Source organism: Engraulis encrasicolus, chromosome 20 (genome assembly GCF_034702125.1).
Source record: "Engraulis encrasicolus isolate BLACKSEA-1 chromosome 20, IST_EnEncr_1.0, whole genome shotgun sequence".
Taxonomy (NCBI): domain Eukaryota; kingdom Metazoa; phylum Chordata; class Actinopteri; order Clupeiformes; family Engraulidae; genus Engraulis; species Engraulis encrasicolus.
Genome location: NC_085876.1, coordinates 43,794,428 through 43,818,162, shown reverse-complemented (window position 1 = coordinate 43,818,162; position 23,735 = coordinate 43,794,428). Strand labels below are relative to the sequence as shown.

At 41.9% G+C, this 23,735-nt stretch overlaps 1 protein-coding gene across 1 annotated transcript in view; it reads left to right on the top strand.

Annotated features, from left to right (window-relative positions):
• Nucleotides 1–18,022, top strand: part of LOC134435928 (CYFIP-related Rac1 interactor A-like) — a 29,236-nt gene extending 11,214 nt beyond the window's left edge. The window contains exons 4-12 of the mRNA XM_063184962.1: nucleotides 3,169–3,290; nucleotides 6,329–6,434; nucleotides 6,864–7,000; nucleotides 8,077–8,154; nucleotides 9,887–10,003; nucleotides 12,787–12,866; nucleotides 13,916–14,042; nucleotides 16,086–16,156; nucleotides 17,376–18,022. Of these exons, the coding sequence (XP_063041032.1) occupies nucleotides 3,169–3,290; nucleotides 6,329–6,434; nucleotides 6,864–7,000; nucleotides 8,077–8,154; nucleotides 9,887–10,003; nucleotides 12,787–12,866; nucleotides 13,916–14,042; nucleotides 16,086–16,156; nucleotides 17,376–17,439 (902 nt within the window). The 3' untranslated portion in view covers nucleotides 17,440–18,022. The remainder of the gene's footprint in view (nucleotides 1–3,168; nucleotides 3,291–6,328; nucleotides 6,435–6,863; nucleotides 7,001–8,076; nucleotides 8,155–9,886; nucleotides 10,004–12,786; nucleotides 12,867–13,915; nucleotides 14,043–16,085; nucleotides 16,157–17,375) is intronic.
• Nucleotides 18,023–23,735: the final 5,713 nt, after the last annotated feature.

Here is a 23,735-nt window from a genome sequence, read left to right as displayed (position 1 = left end):
AATTGGACACACAATCGCTAGTCGTGTAGTTTGAGCCTGGCATTAGACGCTTCCCTATTAGACACATTTAACTTAAACGCGCCTAGAATCTTTGATTGGAATGCAGACTGTGTGATGAATTATTTTTCCATATATAATGTGCATGATTCCTACAACAGTATCCCTTACTGTAGATACTGTCGCCATTCCAAACAAAGATTCTATGCTCGTCCAAGTTAGACACTTCACCGGTTCCTCTGAATTATTGGTCACCCCATCAGCGTATGAGAAAAGAGATTCGGTTGTGAAGGCAGATAACACCTAATGTGACTCTATTTTAGGTACAGACAAATACTGCAGACAGCAGGACATTTTAACTTACGGTTTTGCCTAACCTGCTTTTGTAGAATAGACCGTTTAACACATTCCTTCATGTCTCACACACAAAGATTTTTTCTTTTTGTGCACTGGGTTCACTCTTTTCATAGCTCTGTGTGTGTGTGTGTGTGTGTGTGTGTGTGTGTGTGTGTGTGTGTGTGTGTGTGTGTGTGTGTGTGTGTGTGTGTGTGTGTGTGTGTGTGTGTGTGTGTGTGTGTGTGCGCGTGTGTGTGTGCGTGTGCGTGTGCGCGTGTGTGTGTGCGTTTGCGTTTGCGTTTGCGTGTGTGTGTCTCCTAACTCTTTTAGGATCATGGCTTTGTAAGCTAGAACTCTTTATCTTGATATTACTCTATCAAAGGTGTTTAAAGTAGAAATGGAAGTAAAAGAAAAGTAAAACCTGTCATTAGGTACTCATACACTTAAGAAACTGAAAGAAATGTCTGGGACACCAAGCAGACATTCTACATGTCTGAGAAAGGGCATGCTGTCCCAAACGTCACATTAAAATAAGAGCAACGGGAGCTTGGTGTTGCGGACTTTTCTTTCAGTTTTCATGGTATTTTTGCTACAGTAGTCCTGGACCCAACCTTTTTGAGGCGGATATGCGTGTTTTTCTCTTTTTGACAATTGGACTCATACACTTAGGCACAGTGGAATGGTTGGGTTGGTTGGGTTGATGGAATAACACAACTGTGTGTTATTGTGTTGCACAATCTACTTCTACTTCTACTTGATACACCTCTGAACGTAATATCTCAGATTCATCCTAACAAGCCCTCTGCTCCACAGCGCTTATTTTCTATCCTTTCCAGCAACAGGCTCTTCAGAGTATATGGCCTTGTACAGTATACAAGTTTTCATTTCTTTTCAAGTATATTTTTTTAGGGCTTTGTAGGCCTGTATGTGACAGGACAGTGAAGAACAGACAGGAAACGGTTTAGAGAGAGATATGGGGTGGGACAGTGAAATAGCCCAGGCTGTATTCGAACCTAGGTCGCCATGAGCATGGTCCGGTTTATACAGTTTTATACACATTATAAAACATTAGTATAAGCTTCTGATTTTAAGTCAGAGAATGGTGAGAAAATACTAGTGTGTGTCTTTACATAGACCTACATTACAGACAGTGTGGTACATACAGTTGTACATACATAACACAGTTCTGGTTTCAACTTTAAGTGTTGAATTAACGCCAACAAAATTGCTGTGTAGAACCAAATCGTGAAAAGGCAGAACCAATAGAATTATATATACATATTATTATGCATATATATATACTGTGAATATACCTGTTCCTTTCTCGCCCTTGTACTCTCTCCCTTAACAGTATGAAAGAACCTGTGTGTAACTAACTGTGCTTTCTTCTCTTTTCCTCTGAATGTGTGTGGGTGTGTGTCATATCAACCATGTACCTACTACTTAAAATAGGATCTTTAACTGTAGTAGTGAATAAAAAAGCTCTTTCGCAAAATATGATCTAATATGTTCTAATGCTATGTGTTGAGAGGAGTTTTATTTCATAGCTCCTTTTTTCCATCAGATAGCTGTGGAATCTGTGCTTTCTTCGCTTTTCCTCTGAATGTGTGTGTGTTTGTGTGTGTCATATTAACCATGCACTTACTACTTACATACTACTTAAAATGGGATTTTTAACTGAAGTAATGAATTCAAAAACGAATCAGCAAAATATGATCCAATATGCTCCATCACCAAAATTGTAATGATTAAGTCTTAATCTCTTGTTGAAGGGTGTCATAGCATTGTTGCTATGATGTAGTTGAGTCTTTCCAAGAGTACTTTTTTTTGCAACAATGCAGTGTGACTATTATTCATGTGACTCATTATTATTTACAAATGAATTTGCTCCTTCATTTCAGAAGTCATATCTCACTTGCAAAGTCATCTTTCTTTTGGCTAATGTCATAGTACTGATCTCCTGAGTCTTACTACCATAGTTACTCTACACTATGACACTGCACAGAGTCTTTAGTAATAAATTAAAACTTGGCCATTGCCATTCTTGTAACTGCAAATTCCTAACAGGAGGCATGTCTTAAGAGTTTAAAACCCATTAATTGACCTCTTAACTTCTACAGTTTCAATAGTAAAGCGTCAATGACCCTAATACATCTTCCCAATGCTCACCCCATCTAACTACCATAGTACTGCAATACTATGACACTACACAGTCATTAGTAACACATCAATGACCCTAGTATCTTCCCGATGCTCACCCCATCTAACTACCATAGTACGGTACTGCAATACTATGACACTACACAGTCATTAGTAACACGTCAATGACCCTAGTATCTTCCTGATGCTCACCCCATCTAACTACCATAGTAGTACAATACTATGACACTACACAGTCATTAGTAACACGTCAATGACCCTAGTATCTTCCTGATGCTCACCCCATCTAACTACCATAGTAGTACAATACTATGACACTACACAGTCATTAGTAACACATCAATGACCCTAGTATCTTCCTGATGTTTACAGATGCCCAGATACTCACCCCATCTAACTACCATAGTACGGTACTGCAATACTATGACACTACACAGTCATTAGTAACACATCAATGACCCTAGTATCTTCCCGATGCTCACCCCATCTAACCACCATAGTACTACAATACTATGACACTACACAGTCATTAGTAACACGTCAATGACCCTAGTATCTTCCCGATGCTTACAGATGCTCACCCCATCTAACTACCATAGTACTGCAATACTATGACACTACACAGTAGTCATTGCTAACACATCAATGACCCTAGTATCTTCCCGATGTTTACAGATGCCCAGCCCACGGAGGCGGAGACGGCCGTGTTCAACCAGGTGAGCGCCATCCTGGAGGAGGCTCATGGGATTCTGGCAGAGCTGCAGTCATACAACGGGGCCGGACAGGAAATCCGAGAGGTAAGTGATTTTTTAAAAAATATTTTGTATTTTTTTAATTATTATTTAGTTATAGTTTTATTTTATGTATATATTTATTTATTTATATTTATATATTTTATTTTATATTTGTGTTTATATTTTTACATTATTTATTTATACATCTATAACATTTCTATATATATATTATGGTTATTATTTATTTCATTGATATGTTTATCATTGTTTATTTATATATATAAATAAATACAAATTTTTAAGCATTTGTTTTGGGCATGTATGTCTTTATTTAGCACAGGACAGTGAGAGAGTGTGGCAGGAAATGTGAGGGAGAGGGGGCGAAAGGATCAGCAAAGGCCCTTGAGTCGGAATCGAACCTGGGGCGCCAGCGTAATGGTACAGCGTCTTAGCGCATTGGGCCACCAGGCCCCCGTTTTGGTAGCCTGATTATCCTCGACTTTCAAATGTCTTCTATGCTCTCGTCTGACCAAGAGCATAACAATTAAAATTTCCCAAACGACATGGTTGACCCGCCCCCCTTGGTTTGCTAATGGTTGTTTGCTTCCCGACAAAGTGGGAGGAGTTCCCGATTTTTCAGGAACTCAGAATTGTGTTTGTATCGTTCTTGGCCTGACTAGAGGCAATGCTGAAGGTTTTGCATCACTAGGAGGGCGCACAGCCTGGTTACCGTTTTGCAGCTTTTTTAGGCTTATTTGGACAGGACAGTGAAGATGGAGACCCCATCATATGCAATTCAAAGGGAGAGCAGACATCAGAAGGACTCCAAGCAAAGTACACTTAAACTAACCAATACATTGTGATTTGTAATATGAAATTATCCTGTACACGTTTTATGAAGACAAGCCAGACAGTATTGACCCTGTCATATGCAGTGTAGCTCATTACAGTGCATTACATTACATTGCATTTGGCAGACGCTTTATAACCAGGGCTCGAGTTGTGGGGGGATGGGGGGGTGCTATCCCCCCAACAATGAACATGGTCTAAAATCACCCCCCTCAATGAAAATAGTCAAAATCACCCCCTCTAAAACAGGCATCCCTTCTCCCCATATTGTGTTAAAATTGCACTTGTAACAAGTACATTTTCAATATTTTCTCAGGGGAGAAAACCCTGAACCCCCAATAATCATAATCATTCTCTGACCGTCCCCCCTGGTTTGATTTTACAACTCGACCACTGTTTATAACCAAAGTGACTTACAACGAAACAAGGACAAAATCATAGCCAACATCACTAGCAGATACAAAGGATACAGAACAACAAGTGCAGATGCAAAGAAGGGTAAGTTAGTACACGTCATGTCAAGAGTCTGGCTTGGGGCTTGGGCAGCTCAAGCACTAGAGTAGTATATAGTCACGAAAGAGGAGAGTCTTTACTTGCTTCTGAAGGCTGCAAGAGATATGCTTAGTCTTGTTGCCTCTGGGAGGCCGTTCCACCACTGGGGAACAACTACAGAGAACAGTCTTGACTGGGAGTACCTAGTGCGAGCAGGTGGCAGAGCCAGACAGCTTGTGCTGGAGGAGCGCAGTTCTCTTCCAGCAACATAAGGCTTTAGTTAGTCCTTCAGATAAACTGGGGCTGTTCCTGCGATGGTTTTGTTGGCAAGGGTCAAGGCATTATGCTTGATCTGGGCGGCGATTGGTAATGTAGCCAGTGCAACTTAATGAATAGAGGAGTAACATGGGTCCTTTTGGATTGATTGAATACCAAACGTGCCAGCGCATTCTGGACCATCTGCAGTGGTTTTAGCGCACAAGCAGGTAGACCTGTCAGGAGTGAGTTGCAGTAGTCAACGGCGACTCGGCGAGACAGGACCATGGTCTGAACCAGTCTTTGTGCAGAATATTCGGTCAACACAGGTCTGATTTTCCGCATGTTGGACATCTGGAATTTAAAGGTCTGGGCGACTGAGTTGATGTAGTTGGAGCATGACAGCTCATCATCAATCATGACGCCAAGGTTTTTGGCAGCTTTATTTGGGGTCACAATGGTGGAGCCCATCTTAAGGTTGATGTTTTGACTGAGTGACTCTTTTGCTGGGATCACCAGGAGCTCTGTATTGGAGAGGTTAAGCTGTAGGTGGTGGCCGTTCGTCCAAATTGACAAGTCGGTGATGCAGGCAGAGATGTGTGCCGAAACTGTGGTCAAGCTCAAAGACACACATGTAATGTGGAATACGGTAATTTATTTTCTGTAAAATATTCAGTTCTCTTTCCATCCCATTGCACACTCTCCAATTGTGGTTGTTAAAGGATAACTTCTGCCAATTTCAATATGTTGTTGTATTGCTCATGCTGCCCTTGACTTGTTAGTACCTGGTGGTGATGCTGTATTTTTCGACTCTCAGCCCTTTCTGAGATCTGAGCTATTCTAGTAATGGGGGCAGACTTTATGTACATTAAAAAACTTTCTTAACATAGGCCTACTCCAAATATTATCACAAAAGGTATCACTGTTTGCTAGTTGTCTGCTGATGCTGCATAACCTTTTGGATGTTATTGGAATAAATCAAGATGTTTTTTTTTTAAATGGAAACATACTGTACACCTGCCCCCATTGTTACAACCAGGATCTTGGAAAAGGCTGAAAAAAAAAATCTCAGGTACTGACAAGTCCAGGGTAGTGAGCATTACAACTGCATGTCGAAATTGGCAGAAGTTATCCTTTAAAGGGGCTACAGGTATCATTAAAAGTTGAATTAATCATGGTCTCGAGTCAGCCAACGCTTATGTGAGTCTTTAGTAAGTGAACAGTGGCTCTTGTGATCACTTCCACGGTCCGCTGTCAGAAAACCCCACATGCAACTTTGGCAGCGCGTGGGAAACACTTATCATTTTAAAACATCGCTTATTCAGATTTGTATCAACTGCTGGCATTCCGGGATGAAAAGCAGACTCACAGCGAGTTTATTTGAACAGCATTTTTTTCATTACGGTATACATTTTGAGACAGGCATGCCACGGGCACCGCGCAAATGACGTCATGCTACCTAGTGCCTCTTTAACGTTGCTCTTCTTATCATTTCTGTTCCATAGGCCATTCAGAATCCAGGAGACTTACAGCTGCAGGAGAAAGCTTGGAATGCTGTCTGCCCTCTGGTGGCAAAACTGAAGCGCTTCTATGAGTTCTCGCTACGCTTGGGTAAGTGATATGTTTCCACTAATATTTATTATCATGGCCCAGTCGTGGCTCTAACGGTGGGGCACTGGACGGCTATGTTGGCGACTCGGGTTCAATTCCCGGCCCGGGTTCATTTCCTGATCCTTCCACCATCTCTCTCTCCCAGCCAATTCCTGTCTGTTCTCCACTGTCCTGTCAAATAATAAAGTCATAAAATATATTTTTAAAAAATATGAATTATTATTACACAGTCCCATGCAAGGATTCACATCAGCACACGTCAGTCAGACTCAGAATGAATGAATGAATGAATGAATGAATGAATGAATGAATGAATGAATGAATGAATGAATGAATGATTTATTTTCTCTTCAGGCCATCATTTAGACTTTCAGTTGCATGTCATGAAAAAGGTATATTACTGAGGTTATGCTTGTTCTGTCCACACAGAAAATGCCCTCCGCAGCCTGTTGGAGGCGCTCACGAGTCCGCCGTATGCTCCCATGCAGCACCTGGAGCGGGAGCAGGCGCTGGCCAAGCAGTTTGCTGAGATCCTCCACTTCACGCTCAGCTTTGACGAGCTCAAGGTCAGCTCATAAGAGTACATCTTACAGTGTGAATCCAACACTTTGTGAGTCGAATTTATAATGCATGTAGTGTTGCACCCTAAATGTTTAATTAACAACGCGAAATGTGCTGTGACATATGACAAGTATTCACTGAGTGAATCTAGGTGGCTTACACAATTGGTTGCAGAATCAGTCACTCAACATTCATTTTAAAAGCATCTATCGACAAAGTATTAATCCACCTTGTTCTTAGCTCCAGTGATACCATGCACGTAAAGGGGTGACACTTCCGCCTAGTGATGTTTTGAATGGAGAAATGAAATCCTGCTACATGCTCCCAGACCTCCATGTGTGCGTTTGGAGCGCCACCAGTGGGCACCAGAGCTAAAAACACACACAGAGGTCTGGTAGGAACCAGGCTATGTATCCAACACTTTGTGAGTCGAATTTAATACCTGTGATGTTGCACCCTAAATGTTTAATTACGGTAACATGATGTGCTGTGACATATACTCAAGTATTCACAGAACAATGACATTTTATTCATCCAGTTATTACTTTTTAAGACATCAGAAATGCAGGATGAGGCTTTGATAACATTTGACTCATGAACATTATCAACTTGGTCCAGGAAGACAGATGCTGAGGCACTCAAGGTTGCCATTTTTTTACTTTTTTATTTGGCTACAATGCCTACGCGTTTCGGCCCTTATGGTATTCTTCAGGGCGTATCAAGAGCAGGTCACATGTATGCCACAAATTGCAACCTTCTGTGCCTCAGCATCTGTCTTCCTGGACCAAGTGTGAGAGCCCCTACACTGATGAGCACCAAGGAAAAAGGGTGAAGACCCAGAAGCACTCTAATTACCTGCTTGTGTTTAACATTATCAACTTGTAGAGTTTCTTAGTACCATTACAACTAAAACCAGCACTAGTGTTTCACAACAACCTTTACAAAGTTGCTGCTTAGGTAGACCATTTGTTCGCATGGGTCTTCAGCTAAAGTGGAAATTGCAACCCCTTTTTCATTGTCAGGGTAGCGACCCCAGGAATAAGGTGGACAGGCATTGAAAAATGTTATCCTCTCCTTACAGATGACGAATCCAGCCATTCAGAATGACTTTAGTTACTACCGGAGGACCATCAGTAGGAATCGATTAAACAATCAGCAGGTAAATTAAGTTTTTACAAAGTTATCTTCCACACACCGCGCTCTTCCGTCTTGTTGATGCGTCTCTGAAGTAATCAAGTAGTTAGGAAATGGATTGCACTCAGTATTTTTCTGCTTTCTTGTTCTTTTCTTTTTATTTTAACATTGCAGGGACTGATATGACAGACGTTTCGGCTGCAAGAGCCTTCTTCAGTGCCAATTAAGCTTTTTTCCCAAAAGGAAACAAAGCAATACAGACATGATGTGATGAATTATAAATATACTGTATATAGTCCTTGTATGCGGTGCACTTGAACAATTGCATAGCTCCTCAAAACATTCAGTTGCATTCTGGGTAAATCTAAAAGCTCTCTGAGGAGCTCTAAAATTATCTGAATGCCCGAAAAGTTCCAAGAAGAACACCAGAGCGCTTCAGGGAACCAGTGTTGCCAGCTTGAGCGGTTACTCGCCTAATTGGGCTACTTGGGATTACCGTCTGCGGGTCAAAACGGGAAAAATTGGCCATTTGGCTTTTTTTCTGCAGTTTTGTGCCCATAGAAATCAATGCAATTTGCTGAAATTGGGCGGAATTTAGCGCATGTTGGCGTTTTTTGAGAACCTTTTGGGAGGGAATTTTGATCAGACACATCTGGCAACACTGCAGGGAACCTTCACGGGTTCTTCCACAGTGACAATAGAAGGTTCTTCAAAGAACCTTCAGCTTCTTGGTTTCTCTGAGGACCATTACAGAAACCATTGAAGTTCCTCCAAGACCCAGTTGAAAGCAAGCTGGTCCAGTTCAAAGGAGAATGGGCCACTGGAGCACACAGGATACGTTTTGCTGTGAGTCACTCTGATGAAGACGCACTGCGTCGAAACGTTAGTCATACTTGCACCACAAGAAATAACAGCAAAACGTATCCTGTGTGCTCCAGTCATCTGTGGCCCATTCTCCTTTGAAGTGAACCAGCTTGCTTTCACATACAGTCCCAGACCGTGAGCACCGAAAAGGCTAGAGCGCCTTTTACTAAGTTGTTCTTCCAAGACCCCGTTTGGCACCTATGGATATGTGGTGTGAATTATACAGAAGTGATGTGTCATTGCATAGTATGTACAGTAGGCAATGTAGGCCTACAGCTGAACACATGAAAGTCCATAATGCTTTCTATGAGCTCATGCTTCATAGGGGGTTATAATCAGGGCTTGACAGTGACTTTTGCACTCACCGGCCACTGTGGCTAGCGGTTTTTCAGAGTCACAAGCCATTCAGCTATTCTATTAGCCACAAATTTGATGTTGTTTTTTTTTTCTTTATCATGCTACTGTACATCTAATGCCAGAAGATGGGGTGCTAAAACAAGAAGATGAGTGCATAGTGTTCAACATGGAAATAAATAAAACAAATAGAAACTGAGTGGCTGAGATTTTTCTTTTGATACACAAGGGGAAAACAACAGAATATATGCTATTCTGATATGTCCAGCAAGGAATAATCTACCTGCCAAAGTGGCTATAACACTGAAATTATTACCAGCCATAGCCAAGTTTTACCAGCATTTTGCTGGTTCGCAGGTGCCAGTGTAAAGCCCTGGTTATAATGCTCGTGTTTGTCATTATTTAGTTTATGAATGCATTATAGTCCTTTCAGTTTATTGAAAGTGTCACTTGAAAATGTTATTGAGATTGTTGAGCCCTGACGTACAAATCAGTCATGTGAGGTGGTCATTCAACAACCGCTTGCAATCTCTTGACAGCTGGAAGCTGAAAATGAGGTGAACAACGAGATGGCCAACCGTATGTCCCTGTTTTACGCTGAAGCCACTCCCATGCTGAAGACCCTGAGCAATGCCACCACCAAGTTTGTATCTGAGGTGAGTCCATTACATCTCCAGACATCTCAGCAGCTGACAGTAGGGACACATAGCAGACGAAATTAGCGAAGCGAAGCGAAATTCAGTGTTCCATTCTGGCAGCACAACCGCCATCAGGTCGTCGCGGTGAATCAAATGGAATGAAACGGTTAAGTTGTTGTTTTGATTGGGCCGCCACAGGCGAAATCGCTCCTCGTTTGCATAATATTAAACTTGGTTTAGTGATTTCGTTACGCTTTGCTCCTGTTCGCTTGCTTTCGCCACTCTCATAGGAATGAATGGCGAAGTTTGCTTCGCGTATATGTGTCTGTACCGTGAGGTTTATCACTCGGTGAACAGAAAGAATGCGTTCTGATTGGCTGACTAGGTGTCTGTTATTCCCCTGGAAAGGGACACCTATGAAGTCAAGCGTCTAACTTGGCATAGAATCTGTTTGGAATGGTGACGTATATAAAGCCGGGCATACACTGTGCGACTTTTGCCCCGATTTTGCCCCGATTTGGCACTCGCACGACTTTTTGAGAGTCGGGCCGATTTCTTGCTCAATCGCAGGTCAATCGTGAGTCTCTCATCGTGCAGTGTTCATGGGGTAAGGACAAGCGATTTCCCCTCACGGTTGTGCAATCGCAGGGTCGCAAGAAAATCAAAACGGTTTGAAATTCTGGTCGTGGCTCGTGCGGAAATCGCACAGTTAAAGCAGTGCTACGACCCGATTTGACACTTCACATGTACAAATTAATAGGGCCGTGCGATTCGCTGTTGAGCGCGACCTCATCTCCACCTCAGGTGTGCATGTTCCCTCCTCTGCAGACCGGGGAAACATGCCTGTCGTGTCGTACGGTGGAAGCATTTCGCTCGCATCCGACTGTCGACTCGTGTAGTGTGAGGACGTGAGTGGTGAGTTGTTAACTTTTAAACAGTGAAATTCCATCGTGCAGTGTGAGCAGAAGCTTAAGACCCACGAGTGAAAATATCGCACAGTGTATGCCCGGCTTAAGGGAGAACTTGTAGAAATCATGCATATTATACACCCTCAGCATTCCAAACGAAGACACTATTAGCGTCTGAGTTAGACACTTCTGACAGATTTGCCTGATTCTGGTGCGGTTGGCAAACCTTGGAGGCCGCTATCCCATACTTAAAGGACAAGTGCACTGTTTCTAAGGGATAACAAACCATTAGCCTCGCGACGCCATCCTCTGTACTCCACCCAAAGATTTTGGCTCCGCACATCGTCTGGCAAAAGCCTCAGGCTCGGTTCTCTCAGTGTTTCGCCAATCAGCAAACAGTTGAGAGTGGTGACGTAGAACTCACCCGCGAGCTCTGTTACTGATTGGTTAAGGTAACTATATTCACACTTTCGTTTTGTTATTTGTATGCTTTTGCGACGCTATCACGTAACAGAAATGCTAATAAAGCACAATATGGGTTTTAATTTGAGTTTGGAACTTCAATTAATTTAGATTATATAGTAAAATCAGACCATCTCCCATCGGCCACGGAGACGGATTCCTCATGGCTTTTGCCAGACTGATTGACGGAGTCAACAGTCGGCTATTCGCCCAGGCTAACGAACCATGCCAACTGTACCAGAGTCTTGTGAGCAAGATAGACTTGTTGTATGGAATGGTCGACTAATGCCGGGCTCTTACACTTTGTGATAGCGGTGTGACGTTCACGAACGAGACGAGTCTTTTGAAAAGTAGTGAGCTGGAAAAGTAGTGAGTTGACAGTCTGTTAAATTGGCTCTGGCTCTGGCTGTATCCGGCTGTTGCGCAGCCTGTTAGAATGGCATGGCTTTTATCATGGCACCAGATTTAAAGGGACACTGTGCAGGAAATGGTCAAAAAAGGTACTGCAACTATGCTGCTTATTGAAATTGGGCTGCCTATTGCCAAATTTGTTCTTTACATGAAAGTTTACTAAGTATTAAACAAATATTTTCTAGTATGGTTCAAGTACAGTCATTTTTGCAGCTAAAAATGGCTATTTTTGGAAATTCAAAATGGCGGACCATGGAGAAGATCCCCCATTTCATGTATGAAAAGTGCAATTTTCCCAGTCATAATGAATACTTAGAATTTGATGCTGGTGGTAAGTATTCATGAAAAAGGTAACATTAGTGAATGGGCAGCATGAATTCTGGAAATAAACAACAAAAAATCTCACACAGTGTCCCTTTAACAGTGTGCCCTCATTAATCCATCCAAATTGATTAAGTCAAATGTTTCCAAAAAGAGAATGTATTTACTGTATGTTGTGAGTCTTTTTTCAAATTTTTACCTTTTCCTTCTAAATCATATCAAAGTTACACCAAAAATGGGGCGTCACCTCATTTGGCCTTATGCTGTTTGTGAGTTAGTGTCATTCTGAGTTCTGAGTACATCATCTTCTGGCCTAAATGTTGTACAATGTTTTGTCAATGTAGACCCCTGGACAGGTCTACCATCACACAAACTGCACTGCTGAATCTACTTACAGTAAATAGCAACTTCTACAGGATATAGACCGTAAAGCTGATTTTGACTTCAATATACATATACTGCACAAAACCAAAGTACCCAATAGACCTGAATGACATCTGAAGTGGAACAAGGATTCACCTTGCTTGAGTATATATTTTTTTGATAAATCAAGGTCATTTATGGGTCAACCATATGTATCTCCAAAGTAATGTTCACTATGGTCACTCAAAAATGAATTGATAACAGCATACAGAAATTAGCACAAATTGTTGACATTACAATGCAGTACAATACAATGCATTCTGATTTCTATTTCAGAACAAGACATTGCCTATTGAAGACACAACAGATTGTCTCAGCACTATGGCATGTGTGTGTCGTGTCATGTTGGAAACACCGTGAGTATTTTTCACAATTGCTGTCCTTTTTTACAACCTGACTTTACTGTACCAGAGCCATGGGGGTAAGAGTTAGGCTAATCGGTCCGTGTAACGCTTTGCAGTGCTTTGATCCATTTTCGGAATTCACATGAAAAAGATGAAAATTGGGTTCAAAACTTCAATTTTCAATTTTCCAGACAACTCAGAAAACAGAAAATTGACGTTGTTTGTTCATTTCATTGTCATTTGTCGGTGGCTTTTGAAAGACAAAATATGGGAATTTGAAACCAAAGTAAAATGAGTCAATATTTCAATTTTCAATTTCTGTGTGGTGGTTGGACTGAACCATTCGCGCGGGGACCGGGGGATGTAGGTAAAACAACTGCAATTTTCTGTTTTCTGAGTTGTCTGGAAATTTGAAAATTGAAATTTTAAACCCATTTTTCATCTTTTTCAAGTAAATTCGGAAAATGGATCACAGCACTGCAAAGCGTTACACGGACCCTAATCCCATTGACCTACCTGCGCCATTGATGGAGCCTTTGACACACAGATAGCCATTGACACACAAAACGCCATTGACATAGTTCCAAGAAGGGGGCTTCTAGCCCATATGAACACCGTCACCACCTGACTATACTGTACTATGTGGTGGTTTAGTCTCAATTGCAGTTGTGGATGATGAATTATTTCCAAGTTTTTGTTTTTTAAAGCACATCGTATGAAGACGGAGTGTGATAATGTGCTATAATGTTATATAGAGAGTCGTTGCAAAATGACTTAAATTATTTTTTAAAACTTTTGCATTCTATTATTGGAAAGTACTGTTCAGACATACTTTCATTCATGTGTGAATTCTTACCATTCAAATATGTTGAGAACATACTTTTTAAACCTATGTAAAATGCATTTTGCACTGCAATGCCTAATACAAAAATGCCCAATACAAAAATGTTCCAAAATGGATATATATTTATACGTCATTTTGGAATGAAGCTCTTCAAATATTACTGATCGATTGATTGTTTGTGTGAGTTGGTCCTGACAGCTGTGTGTTTTGTGTTCAGAGAGTACAGGTGTCGCTTCACCAACACGGACACCATGCTGTTCTGCATGAGAGTGATGGTGGGGGTCATCATCCTGTACGATCACGTCCATCCAGTCGGCGCCTTCGCCAAGACCTCCAAGATTGATGTAAGTCATGATTGCTTTTATAGCCTGCTTATTAAAAAAAACACACACACACAAAATAATAACACTTAAATTTACGGTGTCCTTTTTCGTGTAACTACATGCAGGGGTTGGACAAAATATTGGAAATGGAAACTCTGATATGTCACATGTAGGAGCGGGAAAGGATCAGCACACTGCTTGCAAAAGACTTAGTTTATTAGGAGCAACGTTTCGATCATAGATCTTCTTAAGGCCAACTCTGATATGTCACCCATATTGTTGTGTGCATTGCAAAAGTTTGAGCAAAACTGTGCTGTTACCCTGCTAATTTGAACCTTCACACTTCACTTTACTGGTGCGATGTACAATTAACCCATTGACGCCTAAGGCACCTGCAAAAAAGGGTGCTGAATGCCTGAGCCCTTTTTAAGAAAAGCTGCCCTCAGCCTATAAAAACCTAAATATCTCAGCTTCTGGAGCACATAAAAATATGCACTGAGTTGCATTTAGACGCTAAGACCCTCATCTTTCATAAGAATGTGTTCATTCATCTCAAATAAACAGAGATTTTTAATGAACTTGTCTCAAATCTCATGAGCCTGAATGTTGCGTAATGCAGCTCCAGGCGCCATGGCCAATGTTGTGCAACGCAACATCAGGCATCAATGGGTTAATAAAGATCGACCGACAGGCTGGTCCACATGAGCCATGAAACTTCCCACACTGAAATGACAGGTGTCTCCATTATTTTGTCCAACCCCTGTATATCAACATGTAATGGTGTGTACTTGCACTGTGAATTGGGGTTAGGTTTAGTATTAGATTTGCACAATGTAAGTACATAATGTTAAAGGTAGTTGTATACTTTGTTACACTGTACCTAACTTGTGTAATCGGGACAGTAAAATGTAAAAGTGTAACTGCAAAAACGTACATTGACTTTCATCTGTCATTCTGACTCACCATATTGTCATAAGATTTTCAGGCATTTTTTTGCTACACATTTTCTAGTCAAGTATTGGAAATTAGCTTTGGCTACAAATGCTATGATGTTTGGTGTTAGGCTGTCACACAACCTACATGTTATGTATCAATCTGTCCCTATTCAAATTAACGAAACTAAGCACTAACTAAGTAGAGAAGCTCAGAGAAACCATCAATGTAGTTTTCAGTTGCAATTCTATGTGAAAAAGTTTGGCAGCGACAAACTACCACTTTGGTGGCATCACGGTTGAATTCAGTTGGTGCTGATGACTAAATGGACTGACAATGAAATCACATGATCACATACTGACAGTATGTAAGGCAGGGGTGGGGAACCTACTGTATGTCTGGAGGGTCGTTCGCAACCCTTGAGGCCGTTTTACCCCCTGATATAATTTTAATGGTATGCAGCTTCACATGAAACATGACACATTTTGTTAAGAAATCTTAGAAATTACATTTGCAATACAATTAAGTTATATTTTGGGGACCTGCCTTCAATATAGGTCTAACGTGCAGGGGAAAATCCTGGTTTGTGTTCATCATAGTACGACCCTCAGAGGACTTATACGGCCCTTGGAGTAATTTGAAGTGGCCCCCTGTCTTAACGCAAGTACTTCAGGCCCCCCATGCAGGCTACTACGAATGGGCCCCGATCAAAAAAAGAGGGCCTAGTATCATGTGGAGGGGGCCCGTTTCTTCAAGTCAAGGGCCCATGTGGACCCCCCTGCCTCGCGGGGGCTGCAGGGATATACTTTAGACCCTCAAATGAAAAAGGTTCCCCACCCCTGATGTAAGGCATGTTCTGAAGATGACTTGTGTCAAGGTATGTGGCAACTGACTCACAGCAGTCCATAGCGCCTCTGTCTGCCATGCTGCCTGTTTTGTGACTTTCAGCGTAAAAAAGGTCATGTACACTCCACTCCTATACTCTCACTCACTAACACGACTTGCATAGAATTCACAGAAGAGTACTTGGCATCTGAACAATAGCAGACGATATAAAAAGATCTGTCAGTGCACATGGGAAGTCTCATTGTGTTTCGTTTGTTTGTTTGTTTGTTTGTTTGTTTTTAACAGATGAAGGGCTGTATCAAGGTGTTGAAAGAGCAGCCTTCAAATAGCGTGGAGGGCCTGCTTAACGCTCTAAGGTAAATTCATGGTTTTATTCCAAGGGTCAGCTCATTGGTCCAACAGCTCATTGGTCCAACAGCTCATTGGTCTAACAGTCTGCCGTATTGATGGTTGGGGCCCGCTACGCTGTATGGAGAATCTTATCAGTGTTTTGCCCTTAGGCCCTGTGTGCAGGGGACAAAGCTGGTTCAGGATAAGTTGAGGTTAAGTTAAGTGGTAAATCGTCTAATACAAGAGCTTTTCTTAAGAAAATGAGGACTCCAGGCTCTTCTATTAGATTATTTACCTCTTAACTTAACCTTAACTTATCCTGAACCAGCTTTGTAGTATAGGCCCCTGGTGTTGACTGGAAATGAAATAACATCAACCAGTAACATCAACATACATCAACCAATGCATACTGTCCATTAGCAACTTTAAAATGGAGGTACGAAAATATCAATACAGCATAAGTAGTGACCATAAGAAAAATGAAAGAAAGAAAGAAAATAAGAAATTAGTTATCTGTATCCGTGTAGTAAGTAGTTAACTGTAATTGTAGCGAAGGGGAGTAGAGTTGCCCAGCTGGGACTCGAACCCAGACCTTCTGGGGTAGTAAACCGGGGCTCTGACCGCTACACCAAAGAGCCAGGCTCGTTGGTATGTTAGTCAGAACACACCCACAACCCTAGTGATGGTCACTCCATCACATTGCCTTCCCCTTCGGGAAGCGCACCCGTGCGCTTCACACACTCATGGTGTCCCTCACGCAACTGCCCATCATGCTTCTCCCATCCAGTGTGCCCCATCATCAATGCTTCACCTATCACTGAGGTCCCTCACACGGGGGTCACCAATCCTGGGGGTCCCTCACATGGAATTACGGCTCACACACCATGGGTACGCTTCCGATGGCCTCATGGTAGCCATCCCACTTCTGACACCATTTGTAGCGAAGGGGAGTAGAGTTGCCCAGCTGGGACTCGAACCCAGACCTTCTGGGGTAGTAAACCGGGGCTCTGACCGCTACACCAAAGAGCCAGGCTCGTTGGTATGTTAGTCAGAACACACCCACAACCCTAGTGATGGTCATTCCATCACAGTCATATTTTATGGACGAGCATTGGAAACTAGCTTTTTGCTATAAATGCTATGATGCTTGCTGTTTGGCTGTTATTCAACCTACATGCTATGTATCTGTCCCTAACAAATAAACTAAACCAAAACTAACATTTTCATTCTTTGTCATCCCAACAGGTATACAACGCGACACTTAAATGATGATAGCACCTCAAAACAAATCCGAGCTCTGCTGCAATGAGACAGGCCAGCAGTCGAGAGGAGAGAAACGCAGCAAAACAGACACTGACTGCTCCTGCTCCATGTTTGGGTGAAACCAACCTCAGAAAACTGTTTGTTTACAATTGTGAAAACTTTAAACCCATCTCAAAACTTAATGGGCCAGGGGGAAAACTGAAGGGGAAAATATAATGTATAAAGTCCAGTGTTTTATCATCAACATGCCTCTCATTTTGTACAACAAGTGACGAGGAGAAGGAATGTAGAAATATTTTAATCTCTGAAAGCAGAAACAAGGATTTAAAAGGATTCAAAAAAAATAATTTTCTATATTAGTCAGATGCCACTGGCTAGGAGTAAAGATTTAAAGAAAGAAAATCCACCCCACTATTGCACTTCCCGTCTTGTCATCTCTATCTCCAAGAGTGTGACTAGGACTCCATCCACTAGGTGGCGATATCCTCCATTAATAAGCACTGACTCCGAACATTTCTGTGGCCACAGCCAGGCATCAGGTTTAAAGTCTCCTAGAGTAAACAAATGAATTTGACAAATAAAGAAAGAAAAATACAGTGTTGCTACAGTATTTTGTTGTTGAAATGTTCTTTTTAAAGAGCATGGTACAGTGTATTTCAACCAGTCAAGCTCCCACCGATGAATGCCACAGTCCAACTGGCTAAAATAAACCTGCAGCATTCCCAGCCTCAGCACATTGACAAGGATGTCTGTTTGTCCATCCGGTGTGTGTGTGTGTGTGTGTGTGTGTGTGTGTGTGTGTGTGTGTGTGTGTGTGTGTGTGTGTGTGTGTGTGTGTGTGTGTGTGTGTGTGTGTGTGTGTGTGTGTGTGTGTGGTCATGTGTGCTCGTGTGTGCATGCATGTGTGACTCAATGAATGTTTGCCGCTTCCTACAGTGTGCATATCACACACACACACCGGGTGAACAAACAGACAGACAAACACACAGGGTTGTTGCAATGCTTGGCCCAATGCTCCTCGGGAGGCAGGTAACAATACGAGTGCTTTTCCTTGGCCACCAGTTGCTTATGCCATCACAGTGCAGTTGCTGCTGGGCCTTTTACCTGGCATCTACGACAATACCGTATAACATCATTTTGCTTTCCATAAATCTTTGCCATCAGATTAATGTTACCTCACAGCATAAGTAAAAAAAAAAAAAAAGGTCTCCAAACTCAGATCAAATGCGCTTGTTTCATCCTTGCTTTGTATCTGGCCACGCTACTGTACCAGGGGTCCATTTCTCGAAAGCGTCTTTGCTATCGTCGTTAGCAAAGTCCTTCGTAAGAGCGACTCAACTCTCTCGACAGCGACGCTCACCACTAAATCCAAGGGAACGGTAAGACGGTCTTAAGACGGTCTTAAGATGGTTAGCAACGACAAGAATCGAGAAACGGACCCCAGTTCTATTGCTCAATTGTGGAAACTGTGCGTACCGTAGTCCCTGCATTGTTGCCAGATTTGGGGGACTGCTTTATGTTATAGTAGGAACTATGGAAGTCTGTGAGTGAGTGAGTGAGGACCTTACAGATGTGAACAAAAGGACACTCTAGGATTAATGCACCTGTTGATTCAGCGGAGAAAAAAAAGCTGATGTTAAGCTACTGTACGTACATTGTTATTTATCACTGAAATGCAGAACACGCACACATGCACACACACACACACACACACACACACACACACACACACACACACACACACACACACACACACAGACACACACACACACACACACACACACACACACACACACACACACACACACACACACACACACACACACACACGCACACACACGCACACACGCACACACGCCACACACAGTGTGCTGTCCATACATGACAGTATATGTTCGGAGTGATTAGTAATGTTTGGTGTAAATAGGGGAGAGCTCTGCCGATCAGGACACCATGACCTCATGCTGCAGCAAAAGACGATGACCATGCTTACAGTACGATACAATTAGACGTTTCTTTGATGAAGTACGTAATTTTACATGACATTGTGATCTGTGGGTATTTGAAAAAGAAAAGAAATGGATACTTGTATGATTTTCTATGGGAACGAACTGACACAGTGTTGGGCTTTGTTTGAAATATATGCTAGATCTCAAATGGTGCACTTGTGCACTTCAGTGTTCATGTTTCAGTGCGTATAGTGTATTAGTTACACACTGAAACATAGTGCCTGAAGTGCACAAGTGCGCCATTTGAGATCCAGGGCTAGTCTGTAGTCCCACTTAATTTATTTTCTAAATGGGGAATAACAGAAATATTCTGTGTGATTCTCTAGCTGGCATGCTGCGAAAGATCAAGATATGTAAATGATTCTGTCAAAGTGTTAAAATTTTCCTTTTTTTTTAGCTGTTCTGTGACCTTAATTGAGTATGCGTCGGTTACATGACTCTAAAACACAGTGTTTTGGCTTGGGACAGCAAACTAACATGTCATAGTTGTTACATTTCTGATTTTGGCAACACTTTATTTATTTGAAGGGATCCTTATAAGGTTGTCATGTAGCCGTCATCAGAATGACACGACACATCAGGAACGTTAATGAAACGTTTTGTTTAAATTGTAGTTTATTTAACAGGGACAATGCAGTGCACAATATTACAAACATGACAAGGCAAGGCCATGGCACAGCTTGCAGATGTGAATACATAAAAGGTTTGTAGCTAGAAAGCTAATTTGCAACCTCAGTCCCTGATCCTGATGTGTATGGCTGCATGTCATAATGTGGCGTTCCGGAATTGGAATGACAAGTTTACATTATTTGGGTGTCTAGTCATGACATTCCAAAAACCAAATGACACATTATGACAAGTCATCAACGTTTCATTTAGAAATGCACCGGATCCTGATTTTTAGGATCCTGCCGGATACCGGATCCACTGCTTAAGATTCTGCCGGATCCGCAACCGGATACCGGATCCTACGAAAGGGTTGAAACACATAGCCAATTCGCACACGTGGGCCCTTTTTATTAAGTTGGCACAAACAATTTGTAAGACTCATTGGCTTACTGCCATACTGCCTTCAACGACCGCTTCCAAAGGGCTTTCACTCCATGCAGCGATTGGGGTTGTGAAAGACTGACTGAAAAGCCAAGGCTACGTAAAAAGTAGAGATGCCCCAGATCCTGATTTTTAGCTAACTGCCGGATACCGGATCCACTGCTTAAGATCCTGCCGGATCCGGATAGTCTGAAAAACCCTATTATCCTGCCGGATCCGGATCTTGGATCCTGTACATCTCTAGTTTCATTAAATGTTCACAACGTGTCATTCCAGTCTTATGACAGTTACATGACACCCCTATGCAGACGCCCTTCAAATGAAGTGTTGCTCAGACGTTCAACGACATGTTTTTGCACACAGCTAAGGTGTGTACAGTAGGGGGGGAGAGTGAGGGAGGCCAGGGGAACTCTGGGCTTGACTGGTTGGTGTGTGTGGGGGGGTTGGGTTGGGTTGGGGGGGTTGAGAGATCAGCTAACCACTTGCTTGTTATTTTGTACATTTTGTGCAACAATAAAGTTATTGTCATTTACTAAATTCAATCTGAGAAGTTATTACATGGATGTTACAACTGTGTTTCATAATTATACTGAAAGAAGTCACAATAAGAGTTCACAGACTACACAACAGTCTTGTAAATAGCTCTTGCACTGATTCCCTCAAGAGACTAATTTTATACTGGGGAAAATGCACTTTTCATACATACAAATATGGATCTTCCCCATGTCCGCCATTTTGAATTTCCATAAATAGACATGTTTAGCGGCAAAACATACTTTATTTTGGTCATACTTGTAAATGTAAGTTTACTATTTAGTAAATATTCATGAAAAGATGAAATTTGTCAATGTGCAGCACAGTTTCAATGAGCAGCATAATTTCAATATTCACTCTGGCCACCATCCTACAGCACTCCTTTAAGTGCCCTTGAGCATGGCACCCAACATTGCTTCAGAAAATCTACCCTGTTTACCTGAATTATGGTAAATCACTTTGGATAAAAGTGTCTGAGAAGTGTAACATACACTAACGTAAAGCTAACCCGGTTCTTGCTAAATGAATGTGGTTCTACCTTGAGCCACACATACGCTACACTTGGTAGAGGGCCCTATGGATTTGCTTTCACGTCTGGCTTTCAAACTCTTGCTAAGTCCAGTCGGTAGAAGAGCGATAACATCCTTGCCACCAATAAATCCTTTAAAAGCATTCCCTCTTCATTTAAAAAATCAATATGTGGTTGATTTGACAAGGCAACCACCCATCATTATAGCATACAGAATGTACAATGTTCAATTCGCCTGTATGTCTAATATACTCTATATTCTCAAATTCTCAAAACTCTACACACAAATCCAAAAGCTCACACACAATGGGCAAAACTCCTAACTAAACAGTCGAGAACAACTGTAAGAAGTCCTATTTCGATGAATGGGTAAATATACAGTAGTTTGCTGCTGTAATACTGATGGAAATGCTACCTACCCACGCGGTGCGTTTATAAATCTTGCTATTTAATATTGCTTTAGTTTGCCATCTCCCTAAAGGGTCATAATATTACTTAAGCTGGCCTCCATTTCACTGTAACACCAGACAATGGGGCTATCAACATTACATATCCTACGTATTAACTGCCTTTTACTTCAACATAGTGTACACCACACAGAGCTATAAGCCAGTGGTTCCCATTTTTTCTGCTGAGACTCCCTCACCTCTCATATTCGAAACACCAAACAAAAAATGTGCAGATGTTTTGTGCGATATTCACTGGATAAGTAAACATGTGTCACTACTGTGTTTGACCACTAGGTGGAAGAGTTTGATTAGTTATACAGGTACACAGCATCAGTGCAACACTACGCTCAGATCTCATGAATGAACTCATCCCCATGAATGATCACCCTGCATCGCGTGCATAAACAAACAATCCAAACTAAACAGCTGTGATGGATTGGACAAGAGTTGAAACATTAAAACTACTCCAAATAACTCTCTTGACTGAAAAAAAACCTTTTAAAATTAGGCCTACTACTCATATCTTCCACTGAAAATGAACGTCTGAATGACTGAAAATGAACGTCTTGAACACTTACGACAAAACACTTAAATGTTTCACTTGGGGAGAAACCCAACAATAACACAATAATATTCTCTCTGAAACACAATCACAATAAGACTTAAGTCAGACAAAAGAAGAAGAAAAAACATGACGATAATCCTCTAATACCCTTGGAAGAGAACATAACACTCAGGGAAGTTGACAGTGGGGGACAGAGGGCTCAGTTGTCCTGGGCCCAGGGAGAAGGGGGGGGGGGGGTGGGGGCATTACACTTAGCTGACGCTTTCATTTATTCAAAGTGACTTACAGTTATTATTTGTCAGGTTACAGTTACATTTACAGGTTACATTTGTATTGGTTACAGTCCCTAGAGCAATGTGGAGTTAGGTGCCTTTCTCAAGGGTACTTCAGCCATGGATAGAGATGTAGGGAGAGGTCAGGGGATTCATATCTTCCACCCTTCATGGACTAACAATGAACGTCTTGAACATTTACAAACAAAACACTTAAAACCTGTCGGGGGTTTTGTCTCTGCACATCATCTGGCAAAAGCCTCCAGCTCTGTTCTCTCAGTGTTTAGCCAATCAGCAAACAGTTGAGAGTGGTGACGCAGAACTCACCCACGAAATCCGTTACTGATTGATTAGGTAACTATATTCACACTTTTGTTTTGTTATTTGTATGCTTTTGCGACACTATATCGTAACAGTCATGCTAATAAAGCACAATATGGGTTTTAATTTGAGTTTGGAACTCCAATGAATTTAAATGGCAGAGTAAGATCAGACCATCTCCGGCAGCATTGGGTTTTACATGTCCATTACATGTGCTGCCTTCATCCCAGGCCAGGCCAAAGCTATCAGCTGCTCTGGTAACAGTAATACTCTCGTTACGAGAAAATACACTAATACACACATTCTTTGTATGTATTCTCTCTCTCTCTTTCTCTTTCTCTCTCTCTCTCTCTTTCTCTTTCTCTCTCTCTCTCTCTCTCTCTCCATCACAATCTCTATCTATCTTCAGCTCTCTCTCTCTCTCGCTCTCTCTCTCTCTCTCTCTCTCTCTCTTTGTCTCTCTCTCCATCTCCTTCTCCATCTCTCTCTCTCCGTCTCCATCCCTCTCCATCTCCCTCCCCCCCTCTCTCTCTCCCTCTCTCTCAAGAGGAAGAAAAGAATGTCAATTCATTGCCATTTTTAGTGACGGAGGAATCTCTGCCAGAATTGGAAA